Source organism: Micropterus salmoides, unplaced genomic scaffold (assembly GCF_014851395.1).
Source record: "Micropterus salmoides isolate LMB-PRFRI ecotype aquatic unplaced genomic scaffold, ASM1485139v1 Ms_hic_scaffold_1662, whole genome shotgun sequence".
NCBI lineage: Eukaryota > Metazoa > Chordata > Actinopteri > Centrarchiformes > Centrarchidae > Micropterus > Micropterus salmoides.
In genome coordinates this window covers 1-25,000 of record NW_024040777.1, presented here as the reverse complement: position 1 = coordinate 25,000, position 25,000 = coordinate 1, and the positions used below count along the sequence as shown (strand labels likewise).

The 25,000-nt window shown below is 42.1% G+C and overlaps 2 protein-coding genes and 1 long non-coding RNA gene across 3 annotated transcripts; 1 reads left to right on the top strand and 2 right to left on the bottom strand.

The window, feature by feature from the left end:
* Positions 1–89: 89 nt before the first annotated feature.
* LOC119906546 (neutral alpha-glucosidase AB-like) lies at positions 90–10,367 on the bottom strand. Its single transcript, XM_038723910.1, is given in 20 exon segments — positions 90–249; positions 420–601; positions 603–664; positions 1,792–1,893; positions 2,077–2,173; positions 2,611–2,751; positions 3,147–3,226; positions 3,369–3,495; positions 3,687–3,922; positions 4,498–4,651; positions 4,776–4,956; positions 5,045–5,141; positions 5,330–5,411; positions 5,528–5,585; positions 7,490–7,555; positions 7,718–7,897; positions 8,711–8,838; positions 9,125–9,233; positions 9,348–9,449; positions 10,312–10,367. Coding segments are annotated over 20 exon segments (2,349 nt in total). The 5' UTR covers positions 10,332–10,367; the 3' UTR covers positions 90–104.
* Positions 10,368–12,474: 2,107 nt separating this feature from the next.
* Positions 12,475–18,329, bottom strand: ints5 (integrator complex subunit 5). The gene is made up of 4 exons (XM_038723909.1): positions 18,096–18,329; positions 16,614–16,866; positions 14,015–15,991; positions 12,475–13,634 (listed from the first exon to the last, which is right to left on the bottom strand). Exons 1-4 carry the CDS (start codon positions 18,188–18,190, stop codon positions 12,915–12,917), a joined length of 3,045 nt encoding a protein of 1,014 aa, XP_038579837.1. The 5' UTR covers positions 18,191–18,329; the 3' UTR covers positions 12,475–12,914.
* Positions 18,330–20,012: 1,683 nt separating this feature from the next.
* On the top strand, positions 20,013–24,987 carry LOC119906547. The gene is made up of 3 exons (XR_005444997.1): positions 20,013–20,125; positions 23,361–23,431; positions 24,910–24,987. It is a non-coding gene; the product is annotated as an uncharacterized LOC119906547 (long non-coding RNA).
* The last annotated feature ends 13 nt before the right edge of the window (positions 24,988–25,000 follow it).

Below are 25,000 nucleotides of genomic sequence, written 5' to 3'. Positions count from 1 at the left end.
CTTCAAATGTCTTATTTAGTTCACAACCTAAATATACTCAGTCTTAGAAGAGTTAAGAAACCAGAAAATATTATCTCTTGAGAAGCTGAAATCTTTGTCATTTTTTAAAGACAAAAATGCCAAAAATTAGACAAACCAGACATAAAAAAGCAAAATATTAAAGTTTTGGAGTTTTGTGTCTCACCGATCAAGAACTCGTCATCCAGAGCGAAAGTAGCAGGATCCTGAGGATACTCCACCCACAGCGGTCTGTGACAAAAGAATAAAATGACCTAGTTAGACCCCTAAGAAAAGCAGGTATTGGTGTCTGTATTTGATAACTAAATTTTCGCCACCTTGGTGATGACTTTGTAACTCTTCATTACACGTACAGATTAACAAGAACGATACACAAACGACATTTCCTGCCCTGTACTCACCTCATCACGGGCTGTCCGGTACGGTGTGCGTGGTAGAACTGCTGGTACCAGTAGGGCAGGAGGGTGTACCGCTGGCGAACAGCTTCACGGATCAGCGCTGTGTTTTCTGGGCCAAACAGCCAGGGCTCACGGCGGGGGGTGTCCAGGTGGGCGTGGGCCCTGAAGAACGGCTGGTACGCCCCCCGTCTGGTACCAACGCACCAGCAGCTCAGTGCTCGGAGTCTTGAAGAAACCACCGACGTCAGCTATGAGACAGATGGGGTTAGTGCCAGGTCTGGGCTGTTCAGAGTCTAATAGAAATAAAATGTCTTGGAGAAACTAAACCGTCTGACACAACAACCTCCTGAGACCTTCTAGTTTCAGAGTTTATGGCTGAACTGGAGGGGAATGAATGTGTGGTGTTATTTCTACTGAATCAACTTTATTTAATACAGGTGCAATGACCAAACACCAAATCTAATCAAGAATATAAGCGTCATTCCCTTATCGTCTGACGGTTATATTTAACTGCAGCTAGATTACCCAGGGAACCTGTGCTCTCACCATGGAAACACCTCATGCAGTTCCTCAGTGCATTTAGTTTTCATGACAACATTAACAAAACACTCTGTGGAGATCTGTGTCCAAGCCAAATGTTTTTCAAAATGCTCCTACTTATACAGTTTTACTATCGCAGTTCTGCTTTACTGTTGTTTCTAAGTTAAGACAATTCAACATGTTAGCGAGGGTAATAGTGCACATAATAACCCACATAATAACCCTTTCCTTATAGTTAAATGTAAGCTCTCAAGGCCAGCAATATGTTTTTTTAAAAAAAGATCTGCTACACTTTTAACATGTTGGAAGAGTCCAGACATGAAGAAAGTTTCCTTTTAATAGTTTTAATTTTCAGTTCCTCACAAATACTATTCAAAAATGTTTATTAAGACAAGTTGGTGCAGAGCATCTGTAGTTGCTTCTGTGCCATTGCCATTTCACAGTGTATTGTTTATAAGGGTTTATTTTATAAGAGTTTCTTGTCAGCTGGAACATGATAATGAGGAATGTCCATAGTTTAAACTAGCACCTGTTAGTATAAAATAATGGTGTTCAATATTTAATGAAGATATAATCACTTGCAATTACAGTTTCTGGGAGCAATTCATAGCAACTACTTAAACTGCACATTCAACTAGTATTGTAAAAAATCTTTGTAAAAATAATACCAAGAGACACAAACAATGAAACAACAAAAGAGCTTTTTAAAAAGTCAGCCAGCAAACATTCCAGCAGTCCTCTAAATATTTTGGTCTTCAAGCACGTCGGCCATTTTAAGCTGATCAAAAAGGAACAAACTCAGTGTAACGAGACCGTGAAGCTCGATAACACTCACCACCACAGAAAGACATTCCAACCAGGCCCAGGCTCAGACACATGGGGATAGAGATCTTCAGATGGTCCCACTCAGCAGCATTATCTCCAGTCCACACAGCACCTACACACACACACACACACACACACACACTTAAAGTCCTTTGCTAAAATATCCGGACACAAGAGGTTTCTAGCACATAACCCACCACTGCTGAATGAGGGTTAAACACTCACAAACAAACTTTTAAGAACACAACAGAGGTTGCTGTTAGTATGAAAAGCTAAAGCAGTAAAAGGGCTTTACCGTAGCGCTGTGACCCAGCAAAGAAGGCTCTGGTCAGAACAAATGGTCGCTCAACTCCTCCCGACCGCTGGATCAGACCCTCCGCTGTGGCCATTTGCTACAGGTTGTACACAGGATAATCAGTGGAGCAGAGGGGGGTATTTGCTATACATCTCATCTGATTTTTAGAGCATATTTTGGTTCTCTTTCAAAGCAATTTCTGGGCTGTGACAGTATAATCTTAACCTCCCACATTTCATTCTAACAACCAGACAACTGTTTTACCAACACAAACATCTCCTGAGTGCTATACAAGTTATACTAAGGTGCAGCTCCCCAACACCCAGAGATTCAGCTCTGTATTATTATGTCATTGTTTGTTAAGAAATTCAATACTAGTAGGCACAAATGACCTGTGGGCCCGGTTGGTAGCAGAACATCAAGGAAAAGTATTGTGATATTCCTGGAAATAAAGTTCCAGTGTCATTTTCTCCCATCAATAAACTACAGTGGCCCATGTGAATACTAAACACCAAACTGTGCATGTGCACGCACCACATAGAAGCCATATATGTTGTGCAGGTCACGGTGCTCCCAGGCTCCGTGCACCGCGTCCTTGTGCATTGTGACCTCAGGCCCGTTAAAGACCGACGGCTCGTTCATGTCGTTCCATGTATACAGGTTCTCCATGGAACCCTGGAAAGTGGACAGAGAATGTTGACATGACACTTGAGGCCAGACAAACCATACTGTGGAAAATGTGCCATTTTAAATCCACCGACAGATTAGATGAACCTGAGGCGCAGAAATTACAAATGATAAATCCCCATATGGTCTTTAGTCTATAACAGAAAACTGTGGTTGTAGTTGGCAGATCACAGGTGAGGTTATGCTGATGAAACTGGGTGTTACAGAAAAAGAGCTTGTGACATTTCCAAGCTAAACAAGTGTTTTAAAAAAAGGTTTCAATCATTGTCCTTTATAGAAAGCTGGCACACAACAGCCAACAAGCCAAATCTTCAGTATCTCCCAGATTAGTGACGGTTTGTCTTTAGCTGAGCACCAGAGAACCAAATGTCCATGAGACTCACCTCGTACTGATCGTAGGCGAACATGCTGGCCCACCAGGCCCTCATGTCTTCACGGGTGAAGTCTGGATAGCCGGCGCTACCTGACGGACATCAAGAAGGACAGAAAGGAATGTGAGAAATATTTAATTTGATAATGAAGATGATTTGTAGTGCAGATCCAGTTCATAATATATATTTACAAATGCATTTTCCATGATTGATGTTGGGTTGTCAGTCTCTTACCAGGCCAGCACCAGCCCTCGTAGTCTCCACCATCTTTATTCTTGATATAGAAACCCCGAGAGCGGATTTCATTATGGATCTTGTAGTTGCTATCTACTTTGATATGAGGGTCCACAATGGCCACCATCTATAAAACAACAAAGAACTTTGAGCAGGAAGTCTTAAAAGTGTAAATGTGTAAGGTGCCTGCAGGTAATTTACTGAGATTTCAGGTAAAGTGAGAGACACTGGAGAACCTCCGGCCTCAAAAACACATGAAACGGTTGATCCTAATGTTGTCTGCTGGCAGAGCGATGTTGAATTATTTGTCATCTGTACCTTGCGTTTCTTTTCCAAGAGACCCTGCAGCATTTCCTTCGGTGTTGCAAACTTGTGTGGATCCCAAGTGAAGTAGCGCTTGCCATCGGTGTGCTCGATGTCGAGCCAGATAAAGTCATAGGGGATGTCGTGCTCGTCAAAGCCTGCATCCACTGTCTGCACGTCTTCCTGGTCATTGTAGTTCCAGCGGCATTGGTGGTAGGCCAGGGCAGCAAGGGGAGGGAAGGACTGGGTGCCTGTGGGACAACATGAGAAGGAGGTAAGACGACATGAGGGTAAAAGCTGTGACTGTCTGTCAAATCAGTCTTCAAATCAGATACTTTATTAGGCTACACAGATACCTCTACTGGTACCAGGCAGTAAATCATCAAACTTTATCACGCCTCTGTCTTTGGTGATTTTTGGTTAAATGTCTAAACCACCATAACTCAATAAATTCAATTCTGTTCATAATTAGACTTGTAAGAGCAGGGTTCTTGAATCTGTTCATTAAGCATCATAAAGTAGGTGATCTAATTGAAAATCATGTCAATTATCTTTGTCTTAAAAATAAACAAATAGTAAAAAATATGCTTTCCCTTGTTTTAAATACCTGTTTTTAATATCCTTTGTTCTACTACCTACCTAAATGACAACATTTTATATTACACAGTGTAACCAGAGCCAAATGTAACCAGCCAGAATCCAAACCAAAAGGAGAAAGAGATACTTGTGCACTCAGCCTAAACTACTGGAAGCACTCAGTTGTGAGAAAACATGGTAAAGAAGGCATCAAGTGTACATGCAAACGGCCCATCATCCATCTTCCTACCTGTGAGGGAGGCATACTGAGAGAAGACGTCGTTGGGTGTTGGTCCAAGCATAATAAAGACATCGATGATACCGCTTTCAGAGATCCAACGGACGTCTGTCTGCGGCGTCTCACTGGAGCCCTGCACATAATCCAGCATTTTCCCAAACACAGTCTGGAGAGAGATAAAAGTGAGTATGTCAAGGATTGGAGTTTTTGTACAGCAGACATGTGATGCTGGCTATTTTTGGCCAAAACAGTTCCAAGGAACTAGGGAGTAGAAAAAGAAAAAGACATACCTTTCCAGCTGTGTTGGAGCTGATATCCACCCAAGTCTCAGCGGCGTTAAGCCAGAAGATGCCTGTGGTCCGCTGGGAGCTGTGGGCCAACATGACTGGGACAGCGCCGTAAAGGGCCATAGGGTTATACAGCTCGTACTGGAACACATCCAGGTTGTAGAGCCGATATGGATCACCATTGCTTAAACAGAAAAACACTCAGGCTTCAGATTCACAACATCAACCATCTTCATTTTGTATTCGAGATATGCCTTGCTGATGACACTCACTCTGTTGTTTTGAGCCGGAGGTTGTCTGCGTGTTCTGGGATGCCGTACACGTGCTCCACCCCTGGCAATGAAAAGTCTAAACTAACGGCAGATGGACCTGTAAGGCGAGAGCAACCAATTATCTGTTAGAGGAGGCAATGTACAAAGAAAAAGTCAGTTAACCCCAAAAACCCTTTCCAAACAGGCTATGTTTCAGATATAACACTAACCACAAGCAGATATTATAGCACTGGTAATTAATTTAGATCAATTTAACTATAACTGAAATTCATAACTAGGACTTACCATTAGGTTTGCTGTCTGAGTGCGATTTAAATGTTTCCTCCCACATCCCGTCTTCTACTTTCTCTTCCTCTTCTTTTGCTGTCTGGCAGGAAAACAGGCAGAATGGTAACGTAAGATCCAGGCTGAGAAACAGCGTAGATACGGTGCTTTTAAAATAGAGAGGAAGAGGAAATTGAAGTGTAATTTAGTGTGTAGTACCTCGGCCTGGTTCGCCGGATCAGCCTCCTCTTTCTTCTCTGCCTCTGGAGCTGCCTGACTGCTCCATGGCACAAAGAATGGAGGGAAGGGGATATAGGGAAAAAAAAAAGACATGTCACTTTGGCAGTCATGCCATCTTTTGACAATGTATGGGAGTATAATTAAACTATGATAAAAGGAATAGGGCAACAAACTGGGAGGTTGGTGAATGCCCCCTGACTCCATAATGACAACTAAAAATACTCTACAAGGTTTGGAATGACTTAACTTTAATGACAAAGGGGACTGAGCAACTCCCTGCCTTGTGGCTACTTCAAGCTAAGCATTATGGTACAGGACCTCTGGAGGCCCATGTAACACCCACAAGACTCCTTACAGAACCAACTGATACCCAGTGGATGCCCTGTACACCATGGTGTAATCGAGGCCATGGCATTGCATTAAAGGATCTGTCAAACAAGCCTTGAATGGCTAAAGATTTTGGTAGTCACACACAGCTGTTTGACCTGCTGCAGCACACATGCAAAAGGCAACGGTGCTAGTTTGTTATGCCGTATCACATTTCAGCAGAAAAACAAGGCTCTTGTGTTGCTCCGTGCCGGATTATTGGGGCGAGATGGAAGTCTGTGCAGCTAACTTAGGGGCATTTTATACTCATAATACTGTCAGACCTACGATGGACAGTTAAAAATGAAATAAAAAGAAAACTGATGCAGCAGAACCAGAGATAGTGCTTTTAATTCCAAACATTTGTCTCCCTTGTCAAAACGTGGCACCTACATTACTCAGAATACAACCTGGCCGCCAACAGTTGTTGCTACAGAGGTCTGGTATGCTTACTCCATACACACCCAGATTATTTTTTAAATCTCAAACTTTTCATCTGTAACCAACTCTGACTCAAGTAACATCGCACAAGGCAATTTATCTCTGGAGACTTTAATCAACTTTTTATTTAAATACATATGCAGTAGTAGATACTACCCAAGACCTGTAAACAGACTGATGTGTAACATTAGTCTGAGTTAACATTAGTGTCTGTCGGTCACGATTTGAATGTCAACAGTAGTTAAATCAGTACTGAGACGCATTAATTTAGCCATCTCCATCTTTAGTAACCACACTGCATACATCAGTGCAGATCACTGCCACAAAAAAAATAAATAAAAAAATTTAAAAACACACAAAATGAGGAAGGCGACTACAAAAGCTGTTTTTCCACAATAATGGAGTACGGCTTCAAAGCTCAAAAAGAAAGAAAAGTCCCAGTTTAGAGAATTCTAACCCCTCAAACTGAAATGCAAACTGAAGCATAACCACAAAGAGAGATGTTGCTGTTGGGTTTGGGAGCTGCGCTGCATTACCGGTAAATAAGACACAAACCATCTAGTGGCACCCAGACTACATGTGAAGCTTTGCTTTTATGTGCCTTCTAAACTACTGTCACTAGTCATTTTTCCATCTATTGCCGTTAGCTCTCACCCTGAATTGAGCAAGCGTGGCAAATCATTTCAGTTAACACAACTGGTTTAGAAACACAGTCAGTCATGCAGTTGCAGTGTTAGATCTGCTGCAGTGAAACGTCAGTGATTTAGTTAATCGGTCACTGATCTGACACGACAGTGGTGCACAGCAGACCCTTCATCATTCAGGTGAATGTGTTTTTCATGATCAGGATGATTTTGTCTTTGTTTCATGAAATAAAATAATCAACATCATAAGTGACTTGTATTGCTTAAGCGATCCTTCAACAATATGAGGATAATAAGTGATCCTTTAATTTTGGATCGGATTAAACACCAACATGCACACGCTCACCCACACCTGCTCTCACTCTCAGCCACATTGATTTGACGGTCAACACTGTGCTTGTTGTGATGGGAGTCCCTACATTTTTGGTCACTATTGGCAGCATTGGCACAAGGAACAGAATACACACTTACAAATCTTAAGGGTCTTTACCTAGAGAATACCCTCTTGATATTATCCCACACGCTAGCCACTGTGCTAGTTACTTTATAGGAGAAACTAGGATGATAGGGAGAAGAGGACAGAACAACGAGTCAGAGACAATACTCAAAAAACAAACCATTTCATGGGAACAAAAATAGAAATCATCCACTGAGTGAGGGCGTGGATTAAAAGAGAGGGCTGGCATTTGTAAATGTGTGTGCTTGCGTGGTTTCTCACGTGTCCTTGCGGATCCTCAGGTGCTCAAAGGCCAGCAGGCCGCGCGAGTTCAGCGACATCAGCACGTCTCGCCCTTCCATGATGTCCAATCGGAAGGGACGGGCACTGACGATGACCCTCTGAGACTCCGGCCCCAGGGACAGCACTACCCCATTCTCGTCCTGAGACAAGAGAGACAGGCTGAGGGAGAGAGGGGAAGAGGAGAGGAAAAGAAGATTTAGGGTTAGAAAAAGAAAAAGGTGAGGGCTTTGTCTGCTCCAAACTTATAAATGCTGTAGGTTTCTCTAATTAAATCTAGCGAAGCCAAACTAAACTCAAGCCAGAAAGCACTGGCTCTTTTTCAGGAGGGCTGTTTTGTTTCACCAGAACAACTTATACAGGGTCTCAGTTTTATTGTTCTTTTGAGTTGTGCGTGGGTAAATGCCTCAACATACAGTAAAAATGCTGGATGTTTTGTTTTCTCCAATATTTAAAGTCAAATTAAATTCTCTGAGATTTTCCTTTATCCGTTAGGTGTTACCAAATTCAGATCTGAATGTGCGTTACTTTGTTTGAGACACATTTTTACTCAACAGGCCTTTTTCTCAGCAGATATTTTGACCAGAAGGAAAAGCGCTGGTGTTTTTGTAATTTTATTTTAAACCTGTACTTTTCCGACTGTGACAGGTCAAAATGTATCTGAAAAAGGCCTATGATAGTTCTTTGTCCATTTGCACGTCTTCTGTTACTCTGTCTACTTAAAAAAACGAACATTCTGTCTGTCCATCCTGGAAGATTAATCTACTGTTGCTCCTTTTTGTCCCCTGTTAAAGCCTTTTTGTTTCTTTTTTGTTACATAGGACATTTTTGAGCCAATTTAATACAATGGACAATGCCAGGACTAAACACAGGAAAAGTACATTTTGCCTTTTTAGTTTTATTCTGCAATATCAAAACCTACATCCACCCACCCACACCACACAGTCAGCAGATTAACACCCTTGGGAGACTTACGGCTCAGTAGGTGGCTCCCTGATGAGCACGTCTGGGACCTCATAGCGCGGCTTCAGAGGCTTGAGCTCGTTAATCTTCACCCTCGTTATGTTTCCCTGTAGACGGTAGAGCTCCAGCAGCAGACGCACCTGAGAGAGAGCGAAAGGTGTGAGAGGGAAGGGTGGAGAAGATGAGCCAAGGGCCTGTTTTTTCAGCATTAGACCAAGTTTGCCAAATTAGGCATTTGGTTTTGACACCATAAGGAAGCGAAACTGGTAACTTTCTATTTTCACTGAAATGTTATAATGCAGAGAGGCCGATCTCGGAACAGGTTAGGTAACAGTTGTGATTTAAGGTACACCTATTAAACAGTTCCTTATGCTTATGGCAGCCACGATTTCCCCATTGGGAACTGCTTCTTTGTGTGCGATTTACCTTATTGTTGTCATTGATGAGCTGCAGGGTGAGTCTGGTATTGGTCAGCTCCATGGTCTCCAGCAGGGCTCGATAGGGAGACTCGCCAGGCTTCAATGCACGCTGACGTCTGTTTAAAATTAAATAACAAGAGTGGATAAATCAGCACTGGTGTGTGTATCTTTGGCGCTGTTAACTTTAAGCAAGTAAATTTGTTTTTTTTTTTTTTAAATCTTGCACTCACTTGCAGAAGGCACTCTGGTCACAGGTCTTGAAGTTGCCCTTGTCCACAGCCCACGTCCCACTGAGGCACACGGCCAGCCACAGCACCAAGACAGGAGCCATCCTGCATATGAAATAAAGGAGACAATTTAAACTTCAGATGGTCCATGCTGCCACCAGTCACCTCTCCAATTCATTCACACACACATTTGAGGAATGCCTGAGTAAATACCCAGGAGGACCTGAGGCAAGCTACTGCGCATATACAGGAGTTAAACTTATACAAAGCACACACAGACACAAACTCACACCCGGACTTTGATCTCTCTATGGTGGTAAAATGTGTCCTCTAGTTGAAAGGCGGCGACAGAAAATGTCACAGGGTACTAAACCATTTCCCGTTTCCTCTCCCTGCTGCAGCTACACAGTGCGCATTAATTCACTTTTAAAACAGCATCCAGATCCCCGTTTTTCATGTTAGACCCCGGACGCTCATGCAAAGAACTATTTCTAGCCCTCACGCTTCCTGTCAAAGCCGGGCGGGATGTGATGTGCCTTGAAATTATGCCAAGAGACAGTATTAGCTAATGTGGGCTAAAGTTAGCTAGCATCCAATCGGAAATCTGGTGAAAATACGTTAGAAAATGGACACACATTATTGATTTGACAGCATTACTGCGTCGAGGCGGCTAACGCCTGATTGTCTGACACAGCAGAGGTGTCGTTAATTACCTCTTTGGATCAGGATATCGTGTTAATCTGACAACGGTAACGTTACAGACAGCCTGTGTCAAGCCGTTAATTCAATTGAGGGGGGATCTCGACTTTTCTAGTATGATTTTCCCCAAGCAGCCGTTAAACCCTGAAACAGTAAACTTGCGTACACATTTGCTAAGTGGCGATAATCTCTGGCCTGTTATCTGGTCGGATAATATATCAAACGAACGTTAAATACGCGATGAAACAGCGGACCTGCTTTGTCTTACCTTTCAGTGAAGGTGGCCATCTTGATTATGCTCCAGTGTGACTCCGCCCATTTCACTCGTTAAGATCGTTAAAAAAAGTAAGATTCTCAGCATCCGAAGGAAATATTTATCTTTTTTTATTATTTCTATTTTTAAATAATAAAGGTAATGTGAATGAAATTACATTTATGGATTTTTTTTTACTTAATCATGGTGTTATCTGTTTATCTGATCGACAATAAAGGGATAGTGCATGTATTTTATCCTCTCAGGGATGGACACGTCATCGCCAAGCTCCAGTCAGGAAAATGCTCACACTTGTCCTGGATGTGTCCCACTGCTTGCAATGGATTGTTTTTCTACCCAAAGCAACGTACAAGTGGTGGAAACAGGTGTAGAATCTAATGCAATCCAGTACAACCCCCCCCCGCAATAAATCCTAACTTTGTGAATATGTAAAGCAGTGGTTCCCACTCTACAACATGATTTATTTTGTTTCACAAAATTTACCTTTTATTTACCATTGACATTTTTCTAATTTCTCCTTTTGCAGCTTGTGAAATACTGTCTCCCCAGGCCTGAAAAAACTAAATTACTTCTTAATTGATCTACCACACTAGTCCCCACTACCACTGTAGTCATTGACTGTACATACTCTGTGTAGTGTGGCAGACAAGTAAACATTCATGACATTATTTGAAGAGGTCCAAAGCAAAAAAAGAAGATTGGGAGCCACTTAAAAAAAGAGATTGATTGATTTAACTGATTGATTTAACTCTATTGGATTTTGTTTTACATATTGTAAAATATTAGTCCCCTCTAAATACAAACAAGGGCAGGGCTACTATATTACATTATAATGCACAGACGTTTCTATTATTCTGTCCTTCTGATTGTCTTATGACAACCTGTTTTTGTTGGCTTTGCCATTTTTGTTGCTATGAAGCCATTTCCTTTGTCGTAGCTATATTGTGTCAGCTACTAGCAGTGAGTAGGAGTGAGAAGCCCTTTTTTTTGTTTGCACCGTTTTCTCCTGTTTTTGGACTTAGAAGCCTAGTTTTAGAGCTTTGTCTTTTCTTTACCTTTTGGTTTTGGGTTTAGGAAAGATTTAGGTTTTCTTAGTGTTTTGGTTGTTGTTTTGGGCACTGCTCATCTCCGATGTATAATAAAAACTGCTAAATTGTATTTGTTATGTGCTGGCCTTATTTGGGAATGGGAAGAGTGGGAGGCCACACATTTATGTTACATCCAGGACACCCCTAGACCTTGGAACGTAACACTATATTAAGCAAATGTTTCAGCAATGATCAATTACAAACAATGGAAGTGATAGTAAAATATATTTTAACAATAGAGAAGAAAATCTTAAACATTTCGCATGTACTTTGTGTGAACATAATGTATTTCAATCCAAAACATGTTTTTGTTGTAGAGAGTTAATGTCAGATGTACTTATAGTTGTGGAAAAGTAAACTTTTGATGTGTTTTTTGTACTACAAGCGGTGAAATATTACGACATAGTTGTGTGAATAGTACCATAGCGACAGGAAAAAAAGAACATGCTGGTAGTACAGTATAATGTTTACTATGCTCACCATCTCAGTTTAGCATTTTAGCATGCTAACATTTGCAACTTAGCACTTAACACAAAGTACAAAGTGCAAACTACCTGAAAAACTACAGGAATATTGTTAGTTCTGCAAGTGTTTAGCATAAACCAAGGTATTGGACAAATTTGACCTGCTGGTGACACTAAATGAAACATAAGGGGAGAATGTTTTTACAATTTATCCTGACGGTGAACATAAATAGATCATCAAACATCTGTTCAGTAGTTACAACCTGGGGGTCAGGATCCATCCACCACAAGGGGTCACAAGAACTATCTAAGCGGTTGCTAGCTGATTACTGGGGTATAAAACTCTCCTACAGATGTACATTTATTTTTCAGAATTTTCCCTTTGCTTTTTCCCTTGTGAAATATAGTATAGTTTTGCCTCCTAAAGCCCCCATTAATAAAATTAATCACACTCTAAGAAGGAGGAACCATTTCCCTGTGATTTGGTGCTTCGTATTAAGTAGGCAAACAAAAAAGGTTAGAAAAGAACATGGTTATAAGACCTTGTGGATCACTTTAATCAAGAGAGTCCTGTGATAACACATTTAAGCATCAATAATGCGCAATTTAAGACACAAGGACCAAATGCAGATTTATTTTGTGAAGTGGTTGAAACAACAGTTGCAGGGCAGTTTGTAGCCACAATTTAAGAACCAAACAATCTGAAAATTATACAAAACAACCTATAAATCATTTACCAGAGTTAAGTTTACCCAGAGTTAATTTTATGACCAAAATGACACATTAAGGCGGTATTTTGTGTGGAACAAACTCTGTATTAACATAATATACATGTGTGACATTTCTCTTGTCCCCTTGTCTTCTCACAGAAACAAGTTAGAAATGTATCAAGTCTAAAAATATGGTACAAAAAAGGTACACACACACACACACACACACACACACACAGCAATACTTGTATGAAACCGAAGTACAATTATAGCAACTTTGCTGTCCACTCTTGCAATGTTAACAATGTAGTCCATCTATTGCTTCCCACTACTTTTTAAAGCTGGAACCGCCAGCACAGGTGTCCCAGTCTATCTATGTTTTTATGCAGGACACTGTGAATTGGTGCCACGTATCTCGCCACGTCGCCGTCCCGTGAGAAATCCCTGCAGAACAGGCCTTTGTCTGAGTTGAAGACAAACTTCTGGGGCATGGGCCCATTACCCCTCACGTACTCCCACACAGCCAGCAGCAGCAGCCTCACCTCGAAGGGAGTGAGGTGGGGGAAAGCTTCGTGGACGTTGGCCAGCACCGGAGGCAGGAGCTGGCCCTCTCCCATGCAGGACACCAGGAGGCAGGAGGCCTGGAGGTGCCACGGGGAGTCTGTGGATAACACCTCGCGGGACGCCTCCCAGTGGGCCAGCAGAGTGGCCAGGAGGCCTCGGAGCACAGCTGAGCAGTAGCAGAGAGCCGGGCGTCCAGCTGCCACCACTTGAAGCAAAGGGAAGAGCACCGGGTGTGCCTCAAAACAACGCCGAATGTGGATGTCTCGCTCCACCGTGGTGCGGGCGTGCTCTTCTGGGGGCCAGGACAGCTCACCATTGGCCACATCCGGACAGACGTTTTCCACCAATGTCACTGCAACAACCTTGGCTGCCTCTGCATTGATGGGCGCCGGCTCGTCAGGGTCAGATGATGGTCGTGAGCAGTTGATAGAGCCGTTGAGACCAGAGGAGCTGCAACACTGGACTACGACAGCCAGCAGAGTCTGGACGTTCTACAGAGAGAAGATGATGAAAGTAACACGCTGATTTTTTTTTTTACTGCAGCACATCAAACAAAATACATGTAATTCTACTATCTTTGATCATTTTCAGTTATTTTATACATTTGCTGTGCTTGCAACATTTAGAATTTACTTGGATGGCCACCCACATATATCTACCTCTACCTCTTTCCCTGTCAAATGTTTACATGAAAATGTTGTTTCAAGTTCAAACTGACTGAAAAGAGTGATAAAATTTGCATGCATTACCTACTTTATAAAAACCACACCCCTAATTTGTATATCGCTTTGACTCCAGTGCTGTTATCTTTTCTAATCCACATTTTGCATGAAAAATTGCTCAACTACTCTTCATAAATTGTGTAACTCACCTGGATGACCCCAGATGGGTCGGGCAGCTTTGTGTCAGTGCGGACCTTCAGTCCCTTGCCAATCACCCCGGCATGAAACACAGACCACACGCTGCCAGAAAAGTTGACGGTGGTACCAAACCGACAGTTGATATCCAGCAAAGAGGCTCCAAGGTCAGGGGACACAGATGGGGAAACCACGGGGGCGCCGGACATGTCTGCAATTTGCCCTCCAAACAGGTCTGCATTGCCTTTATGTAGCGCTCCCTCAACCAGCTGCTGAAGTACCGCTTTGAGAGTGAGCGGGGAATACGCTGCGAATCGGGCCAGGAGCAGGACTGAACTGTTCACTGCCTCGCCTGCCTGTCCCCCATCTCTGGCCGCCTTCTCCACTTCTCCTCTTCTCCGCAGCGCCAGAAAGAAATGAGTGACGGCAGCGCGGGAGAGCAGGAGCAGGTGTGCAGGGGAGGAGGTGCGGGGGAGTGGGCTACAGGACAGGAGGCGCACTGCAGCGTGAGATACAGCCGGGTCACCGTGGATAAGGAGCGGGCCAAAATCATGGAGGTTTCCTGAGACTGCAGCACCCACCTGCGTGGCCATGTAGCACTGAACACCGGCTGCTCCTCTTCTCTCCTCATCCTGACTCTGGATGGCTGTGGCCAAGTTAAGCAGCAGCTGCCTCAGCTGCCGGGGACTCAGAGTGTGCGTGTGGATCTGGGCCACACAGCGAGCAACAGCAGCAGGAATGAGGCCCGCCATGCAAGAGGAGAGAGTGGTGTGGAGCTGCCAGGCCAGGGCCAACTCCTCTGGGTTGCGAGCCTGGGTGAGTAGCTGGCAGAGGGCCTCAGTGGCCACGCTGGGACCCCCATACACCGACAGCAGACACAGCAACTGGTGCAGCCAGAGGTGACGCTTCCTCTCCAGTCGCAGCGTCTCGGCACAGAGCTCACCTATGTGAGACTGCAGCTCCTCCAAGAAGGGGATGACCCTCTGGGGCTGAGAGGAAGCAGGGTGATGGGCATTGACCTCAGCTCCATCTGAGCGGTTGAAGACCAGTTTATGGAGGTGCAGAAGCAGCATCTGGAGGAGGCGATCGCAACCTTCTCTGACTCCTTCATGAGGGGAGGGCGTAGGGCCGGAGATGATGACTGAAGCCGGGGTCGCTGTGTCTGCCAGAAAACGAAGGACCCTTGACCCCCCTGATGGGCTCTGGCTAATGAGGTGGACAGCCAGCCCCAGCATGTTTTCCAGTTCTTCTCTTGGGAGGCCCTGCAGCACGGCCTGCAGCTGGAGCAGGACCGGAGGGCACAGCAGCTCTACCAGCTCTGCAGACACTGCACCAAAGAGGTTGGGGGACATAGCAGCCAGCTGCAGCAGAAATGGTACTGCAGCACGACGGAGTTGAGGGGAACTCTCCCAAGATGTTGAGGATGAAGTGGGAGACAGGGGGCTCGACGGACTCAGGCTTTCCTGAAACATCCTGAGCAGCTCCTTCCTGATGCTGTCCGAGTGGTGCACTGCAAGGTGTCCAAGGATTCCCACCACTGAGCCAATCTTGGGCACTCTGCTGCCTTTGTCCAATCCCATCACCAGTACACCTTGGTCCTTAGCTCCATGAGAGCAGAAGTCCTTGAGTCCACATGCCAAGACTCGACTGATGATAGTACCCGGGAAGGCGGAGCCGATGTGAGCCACCACCCAGTCAAAATGCGGGGAGTGCTGAACTGAGGTGTCCAACAGTGCATCCACACAGGCGTCAGGGCACCAGGCTAGCATGGCGGCCAAACACTGGGAGTAAGCCTCCATGAGGGACCGAGTGGCAGCACAGGACATCCAGAGCTGGAGCAGCTCGTTGAGACTGGAGGAATGGGGGGCCACCCTGCGGCCGGCGTGCTTGCTGCTTAGTTGGCCCAACAAGTCCACAGCCCAGGCTGAAACCAGAGGGGCCCAAGCCCGGGGGTTGAGACGGATGAACTCTGACAGCACGCCATGAACCTCCTACAGAAAAATATATATACTTAAGACCATTTTCAGGGTAATTTCCCAAACATTATCATATTTTCATGAATGCAGAAAAACACTGTGGGATATTGTGCTGTACGAACACACTTCTTGATCTGACAAGCAACCTCAAATGTCTCCTTATCTTGAAGCCATTTCAGAATAGGAAACTTAAATGGAAGCAATAGCAAAAGTTGTAACTGTGTTTTTAGTTCAAGGCACAGAAAATAGTGGAAAATGTCCATAAAATTTCCAAAAGCCCAAGGGGACATCTTCAAATTGCTGTCTTTCTAAAACCCAAATATATATTCAGGTTTATTATCATGAGCCAAAGAAAAGCAGCAAATACTCAGACCCCAGAAGCTGGAACTAGGTGATTATTAGTTTTTGCTTGAAAAATTATTATGAAGTGTGATCATTACCATAATAGCTGCTGATAAATTTTCTGTTAATTGACTAATCGATTCATTGACTCTACAAAATCCTTATCCACAAAGACTTAATGAAAATGGCCTGTAATAATGATCTAATCTTTATTTCTTTATTTTTTTAAATCTAAACTTTTCATCACTTTCATGATTTTTAAGGTAAGGTACTAGTCCTACGTGTGTCATCACACCTGTATGATATCCTCCAGGTTGGAGCTGACCCCGGAGCTGGTGTCATGCTCTGTCTCCAGGTTGTGCAGGAAGATGGAGACGTGCTCATCGTAAACACCCCTCAGATGCTCCAGCACCGCTCCTCGACAGGCCGGGACCGAGCGCAGCAGGCGCACAGCACAACGGGCGTGCTCCCGGACACTGAGCTTCCGCCCCTGAACGGTGTCAACGCCACTGATGAAGGACTTGATCTCCTGAGACCGTTCCTGAGCACTAGAGGAGAACAGTGGATGTGATAAAATGATGGGGTTTAGCATCCACAAGCAGAAAATGATGAGGAAAAGAAATAAGAAAAGAGGTGTGTGCCTGTATGTGTGCGAGAAGGGAAGGTTCTCTAAGACTACTCATAAATATCTATTTACACATCACTGCCAAGAAGAAAGATATATTAGCGTTTGTATAGAACTGAATGATGCAAAAAAAATCTTACGATTATTTTGACAAATATCACAATTTCAGTCACAATTATAGTGGGAATGGTCGTTTTCACTGAAAAATATATAAAAATGATGGGATTTTTACTGGGGTCTGTACCAAACTAGTGGTGGCATTTCTGCATTAGAAATTACTCAAACAAATAATCGATTATCAAAACAGCTTAATTTTCTAATATATTCAGAATTGGCATAAAATATAATTTAGCTGAAACTTGATTAAGCAATCAGTTAATTTTACTGAATAGGTTTGTGTTGGTAGTAGAAGACGACAAAGCAGTTGTCTGGGAAATTGTGGTAGGCAATTTTTTGTTGTCTTATTCACTAAATTACTTGATTAATCAAATTAAATTATCAACAGAAAGGGCTGCAACTAACAATTATTTTCTTTATCCATTAATCTGCTAATTTGTTTCTCAATTTATTAGTAGTCCAAGTGGATGTCTTTCATGTTTAAGACAAACAAAAACAGCACATCCTCATAATTAAGGAGTTGGAACTAGGTAATGTTCAGCATTTTTGCATGACATTTGTTAAACAATCAATTATCAAAAACGTTGCAGATTAATTTTGTGTCGATCAATTAACTGATTAATCGATTTATCGTTTTAACATTAAAAGTGGATATTGCGCAACAAAAAGGCAGCTAGCTTTGCTTCAAAAGATATCACGCGTTATCAGGTGTTGGTGAGAACAAATAACCTCTGTAAAACAAGTTTTGGGGCTCCAACAACTTGTCATGTGCACATTTAGCCTTTAATAGAGTAACGTTAACGTTACATGATGAATAAGCAATTAACTTAAAAGTACTCAATGTAACGTTAGCCCTGACGTTAAGAGTCATTTTAAACACAAGCTGGTTCTATACAACAGTGCAATAACATTGATCCATTCATCTTTGTAAATCTTAATTAAACACAAAACAGAAATCATGAGCTACAGCGACGTTAAAGCCTGAAATGTAGTTGTTCTGTCAGCTCAGCCGCTTCCTCTCCAACACCACCTCACCTCAGGGCAGTCTGCGGTTTGTGAGTGTGTGAGCTCTGCATCGCTTTCAGCGGAGTCCCGTCAAACACCACAGACATCGCTTGGTCTTTTAACATCAAAGCGTCACATTAAATCCACCTCTCGGCTGTGGGGGTTCGACGGGAGCAATTTGGACAGTTTTTTGTTGTTTTCTCTGGCAAATTTCAGAACAAAAATACACCGAAAGGGCGCTACAAAGCCGGAAGTTCTTCTTCTTCTTCTGTTTAAATGGCGGGTGGCAACTAACGTTTAAAGGTGCTTTACCGCCACCTACTATGCTGGAGTGTGGGCCTATTTCCCTATTTACCCCAGTAAACAAACACACAAACAAACAAATCGTCTCTTCATTAATCGAATTTATTTTCAAACTAAAGCAAGGCTATATATTTTACTTCCTTAATGCTATATAAATTATTAAGATTCAATATGTCTTTAGTTCCTTCTTTAGCTTTTATATGTTTTATACATCTGGCATATGACACTGTTTCTTCTTCAGGGCCATATTCACATAGTCCTGGTGGATTTAAGTGCATTGTTTTATTTAACCTTGTATGTCCTGACTTCAGCCTTGATATGTTTTGTTTGCTCTCTGGAGTTTTCCCCTGTTGTTTTCATTTCACCCACTGTTTGCTTTATTTTATAGATATGACATACTTTGTTTCCTTCATCCCAACGTTTTTGCAAAGCAGTCAGGATGTTGCTCTTTATTACTGCTTTTCTGAAAGCAATCTCCATAAAAATTCCCTTGCTTGTTTAGCTATTGAGTCTGCAGTTTCATTGCCCTCGATGACCCTATGACCTCGGGTCCAAATAAACCTGCTGTTTGATGTAGTCTAAATATTGTTTCATATACTGTATTTCATTGAGTATATCTGGTCTGTTTTGGGATGACATGGACTGCAATGACACCAGCACTGATAATAAGTCTGAATGATATGACTTTTTAAGATTATTTTTCTCTCTCCGCTATAAAGCCATTACAATAGCTAACATCTTGACTGCATACGTTGTTAGTGATCTGGTATTATGTCCTTAATTTTTATATTTAAACCTGGGATAACAAAACCGAAGTCTTTCCATTCTTAGGTTCATTTGATCCATCTGTATATATTGGAATACATGTGTTATTTTTAGTTTTACAGCAACTATATTTGATAAATTTTCCTTTCCTTAATCTTTCTTTATTTTCTCTTGAATATAAAAATCTAAGGACACAGGGGAAAATAACTGTGAGTCACTGGGTAAGGTGTTGTGATAGTGTTGCTCTTATCATGTAATCCCATTTCTTTTGCTATTTTACTTGCTGCCCAAACAAAACATTCACCTCCATTTGTTTTTGTGTCTGCCTTTTATTTTCCATCTCACACCTTATGCGTTTTCATCATCAGTATAATCTGAAAATGTAGATTGAAAAGCAGATTGTCACCTGAATACTAAACAAGGTCCAACCCACAGAGCAGCAACTTGTTCAAACAGTGTAAAAACAGACGATGATGAGAAAGCTGTCTGAACAGTGACAATGTTGTGGTCCCTGCTATAGACAAGACAGTGAAGAGCTCAATTCATCACTCTTAAAGGAAATCACAGTATAAAGTAGCCTGTCAGTAAGTAATGTTTAATATGACAGAAAATCTCTGAAACTATTACTGATTAGACTACATTAAGTTGTAAGTTTTAAGTAGGTGTACCTAAGAAATTGAGAACTGAGTGCATTATTATTCATATTCTTATTATTTCTTATTACTCCTTTTTTATTATTTTTATTTATCACGTATGTATTTAATCGTTGTTCTATTACTTTTATTGTGTTTTTAGTAACACATTGTATGTTTTTAAATAATAAATTGTGTTTTAGTCAGTGATGGAATTGGGATCTTGAGGCTTTTATTCTGAAGGTCTCCGGCTCCCAGACTAAAAGGAGCAACCATCAGCTGATCCCTCACAGCTGAGCTTTGGCGTCGGGGTCTTTGGTGCCGTCTCTGATATTAAAGTCGTGGACACCGTTGTTAAAGGTAAGAAGACGGGCTGTCACAACATTTTCATAAAGTGTAAAGTCAGCCGAAGACCGTGTTCTCTGAGCTATGTTTTGTATCTGAGGTAACGTCAGCTAAAAGCCGGTATTACAACGCTAGAGTTAAAGGCATTTGGATGATGTAAACACTGACCAGTTCAAGCTAACCACTAGCTTTCTGCTACCTTGACGATTCGTCGCTTGTTGGAGCTGATATTTTTGTTTTGGGCAATGAAATGACTACGTTTGTCTGCATTACAGCAGGCTGACATTTAAATAATCTAAAATAATTTATTTCTGCCGGATGCCAGTTAAGGATGCGCATATCAAAACGTTCGTAGGGGCTGGTTAACTTGCTGGTAAAGATACTTCTACTCTATCTTTCCAATTCTTCTTTCATTCTGATTGAACTTAATGATAATTTTCAAGGCTGCAGTTTGTGGTGCAGTTGATTTGTTGCGTTGTACTGACAGGTGTTTCTATTATTTTGTCAACCCTAGTCTGTTATTTAATGTGCATTTTGCTACATTAACTGAAAGGAGCTGTCATCCAAATTGCGTGCGCTGAGTTCAGCCAGATATTAATGATCAGGCCATAAACTAAAAACGAGACAATCAGGCAAATACCGTTTAAATTTAAGGTTTGGTTGTTCTACTATTGTAACTCAAATCCAGTAAGTGCACACTGGTGGCTGCCGTCACCGCCGCCCTTTAACAAGAAATACTTTCACTTTCTATTAATTGCGTATTAATTACCCATTTAGTCTGTGCCCAACAAACGTAGTCTATACTGTACGGTGAAACCTTTTTAGATACAGTCTATGGGTGGAACTGATCTTGACTTTCACGCAACAGGTAAAACTACTTTTTGAGAAGAAGGGGGAGAGAGTAAATATGTGTACACAAAACATTCCTCTTGGGCTTTAGGCGTGACTCGCAGGTCTTCCAGGCTTACCCTACGTCATTCCGCAATGGGCTGCGCCCGTGTTTTCTTTATGCTGTAAATCTTATGTTCATGGATTCTTTAGGAATATTGGCTGAGTTGGAAAGCAGCAGGTGTCCCCCTTTCAAAAAAAAGTACAGAAATACTTTCACTTCCCATTAATTGCGTATTGACGGCGCATTTAGTCTTTTCAGAACATTTGTGCATGGCCAAAAATATGAGCAACCCTGCAGGTCTGTCACATAATGCACTTCTCCCACACCATTGTTGCAATTACAAATGCTTTGGTATTCTCATGTTTTATTTCTTTTGTTTGCATTGGAACAACACAAAAAAGCAGAGGGGGGGGGGAGCCAAATCTGAGACATTCCACACAGAACAGTGGACTGGACAAAATTATCGGCATCTTCAACTTAATATTTGGTAGCACACCTTTTGGATAAAAATAACTGAAATCAATCGGCTCCTGGAACCATTAGTGAGTTTCTGACACCTCTGTACTGGAATTTTGGACCACTCTTCTTTTGGCAGTTGCTCCAAGTCTTTGACATTTAATTGGTTCCTTCTCCCAGCTGCTGTTTTGAGATCTCTCCACAGGTGCTCTATAGGATTTGGATCTGGACTCACTGCTGGCCTCTTCAGAACTCCCATGACCCATGTAAGACCCATGTAAGACCCATGACCTCTGGCGGAGACCCAGCTTCCTGACACTGGGCCCTACAGTGCACCCCAGAATTCTTTGGTAGTCTTCAGATTTTATAAGGTCATGCACACAGTCAAGACATCTACTGCCTGAAGCAGCAAAGCAACACCAAACAACAGTGAACCTCCACCATGTTTGACTGTAGGGGCAGTGTTCTTTTCTTCTCATTTCAGGTCTCATTTCATTTTCTGAAATCAGAAAAATGATGTGCTTTACCAAACAGCTTTATTTTAGTCTAACCTGTCCACAGGACATTCTCCCAGAAGTGCTTCCTCAGGTAAATTTTGGTGAACTCCAATCTGGCTTTTTTATTTTTCTTTGTCAGCAGCTAGGTCCACCTGGATATCCTACCATAGTGTCCCTTTTCATTCAGATGGCGATGGATAGTGCGAGCTGACACTGTTGTACCCTATGTGTGCAGGTCAGCCTGCGTCTTCACAATGATGCGCACAGTGGACACAAGAACATTCAAGATCTCTGGAGATGGACTTGTGGCCTTGATATTGTCCATGCCTTTCCCAAATTTTTGTTCTCAAATCCTCAGACAACTCTTGTTATCTTTCTTTTGTCCATGCTCAGTGTGGTATGCACAACACAAAGGTTGAGCTGACCTTTCTCCATTTTAAATGGTTTTAAGTGTGATTTCTTTATTGCTAGCACCTGTGAATTGCTACTGGTGAGTTTAATTACAAATTAAAGGAGCATCACAAGCTGGAAATACAACTTTTATTTCTGAAGATTTTGAAAAGGTGCCACTAATTTGGAGTTCTGTGTGGAATGTCTAATTTTTTTTTTTTCTCTTTCGGGTTGTTCCAATGCAAACAAAAGAAGAAAATATTAGAATACCAAAGCATTTATAATTCCAACAGTTCTGAGAGAAGTAATGCATTATGTGACAGACCTGCAGGGGTGCATATATTTTTGGCCATTACTGTATAATACTTTTTGAAAAGGGAGAGAGAAAATATGGGTGGATAAAACATCCCTGTTGGGCGTTAGGCGTGACGCACAGGTCTCCCTCTATATATAGGCTTACCCTACTTCATTCCACGATGGGCTGTGCCTGGGTTCTCTTTACGGTGTAAAGGTCATATTCATGGAGACTTTAGGAATAACAATATAGTATTGGGTCCCTGTTTTGTTGGAGGCAGATCATACGCATCTCCCTTCATATCAAAGCAAGTGTGATGTTTAAAAATTATCAGTACCTTTGTGTAGATGGGGGGGTAAAATAGGCCTAATTGTATTAAACAGAAATGACTAAATTATAAGTCACCAAGCAAAGTGCATACCATGCATAGTTATTATTTCAGTCAAGATTTTCAGTACTCTACTCACCACTGAATATAATATTAGCTATATACAGATGAGCTGTAATGACACAGGCACACATCATCTGGGTGATCTGCATGGGAGGACAACATGCTCTTTTATATTTCAAATATTGATCACTACACCCATGTGAGTGGCATGCAAAAACGCACAGATACCTTAAGATAAAAGTAAAGTATTTTTTACATTTCTGTATATTTCACTTTCCTCTGTATATCATGCTGTGTACAAATATATTAAAAGTGATTTGTTCCTGTAGGTGCTGAGTCATCTGGACAGTTAAAGCAGTCCAAGGTGTAAAGACGAAACACTGACATGGCCCCGACACTGGTATAGTAATTATGTGTCATGCATTTCAGACTGTGATCCAGTTTACAGTGGTGTGAGATAGTGTTTGCCCCCTTCCTGATTTGTTTGTTTTTTGCATTTGTCACACTGAAACATTTCAGATCAAACAAATTGAAATATTACAAAGATAAGTAAACACTTTTTTTTTTTTAATTAAATGAAGGTTTTTATTAAGGGGAAAAGACTGCCCCCTAAACCTAATAAACTAGTTAGGCCACCCTTAGCAGCAACAACTGCCCACTCATCTTTGCAGAATTGATGTAGTTCAGCCACATTGGAGGGTTTGAGCGTTAACCACTTTAAGGTCATGCCACAACATCTCGATCGGATTCAGGTCAGGACTTTAACTAGGCCATTTTGATTTTCTTAAGCCATTCAGAGGTGGACTTTCTGGTATGTTTTGGATCATTGTTCTGCTGCAGAAACCAAGTGTTTCAGCTTGAGGTCATGGACAGATGGCCAGACATCCTCCTTCAGGATTTTTTGGCAGACAGCAGAAATTATGGTTCCATTTACCACAGCAAGTCTTCCAGGTACTGAAGCAGCAAAACAACCCCAGACCATCTCACTACTGCCACAATATTTTACTGTTGGTATGATATTTCTTTTCTGAAATGCAGTGTTACTTTTACCTTTTTAGATGTAATGGGACACACCTTCCAAAAAGTTCTGCTTTTGTCTAGTCATTCCAGAGTATTTTCCCAAAAGTCTTGGGGGATCATGAAGATGTTTTCTGGCAAAACTGAGATGAGCCTTCTTGTTCTTGTAACTGTTTGTTGTAACTGAGGCAAGTGAAGTCTGCAGTTCTTTGGATGTTGTTGTGGAGTTTTTTGGTACCTCTTGGATGAGTTGTTGCTGCACTCTTGGGGTAATTTTGGTTGTCTGGCCACTCCTGGAAGGTTCACCACTGTTCCATGTTTTCTCTGGAGTTTTTATGGTTCACTGGAGTCCTAAAGCTTTAGAAATGGCTTTATAACCTATTTCAGGCTGATAAATCTCAGTTACTCTGTTTCTCATTTGTTTATGAATTTCTTTAATCACAACATGATATCTAACTTTTGAGGATCTTTTGGTCTACTCCATTTTGTCAGGCAGGTCCTATTTAAGTGATTTGCTGATTGAGAACAGGTGTGGCAGGAATCAGGCCTGGGTGTTGCTAGAGAAATTGAACTCGAAAAATTGATTTATGTTTTAATGGGGGGGGCAATCACTTCTCCACACAGGGCCATGTAGGTTTGGATTTTTTTCAGTTAACAATAAACCTTCATTCAAAATCTGCATTTTGTGTTTACTTGTGTTATCTTTGTCTAATATGTCAATTTGTTTGGTGATCTGAAACATTGCAGTGTGACAAATATTTGTTTAACCCAGATAAAGTCAGGCTAGATGTATTGCAGCTGTTGCAAAACACAAGTCTGTTGCAAAGTCAAATATGTTTGTCCTGTCTGTTCTAATCCAAGTATGATGAGAAACCAGAGCTTGGGGACTTGATTGAGGTCCTCCGTGGCACCTATCAGCACTGGGCTGTGTATATTGGCGATGGATACGTTG

Bases quoted from the DNA above. Each gene is read 5' to 3' on its own strand.
- ints5 (XM_038723909.1), bottom strand. From the start codon at position 18,190: ATGTTAAAAGACCAAGCGATGTCTGTGGTGTTTGACGGGACTCCGCTG. The intron at 15,992-16,613 runs GTGTGATGACAC...ATTTTTCTGTAG, and splicing joins ACCTGGAGGATATCATACAG to GAGGTTCATGGCGTGCTGTC. The intron at 13,635-14,014 runs GTGAGTTACACA...TTCTCTCTGTAG, and splicing joins ACCCATCTGGGGTCATCCAG to AACGTCCAGACTCTGCTGGC.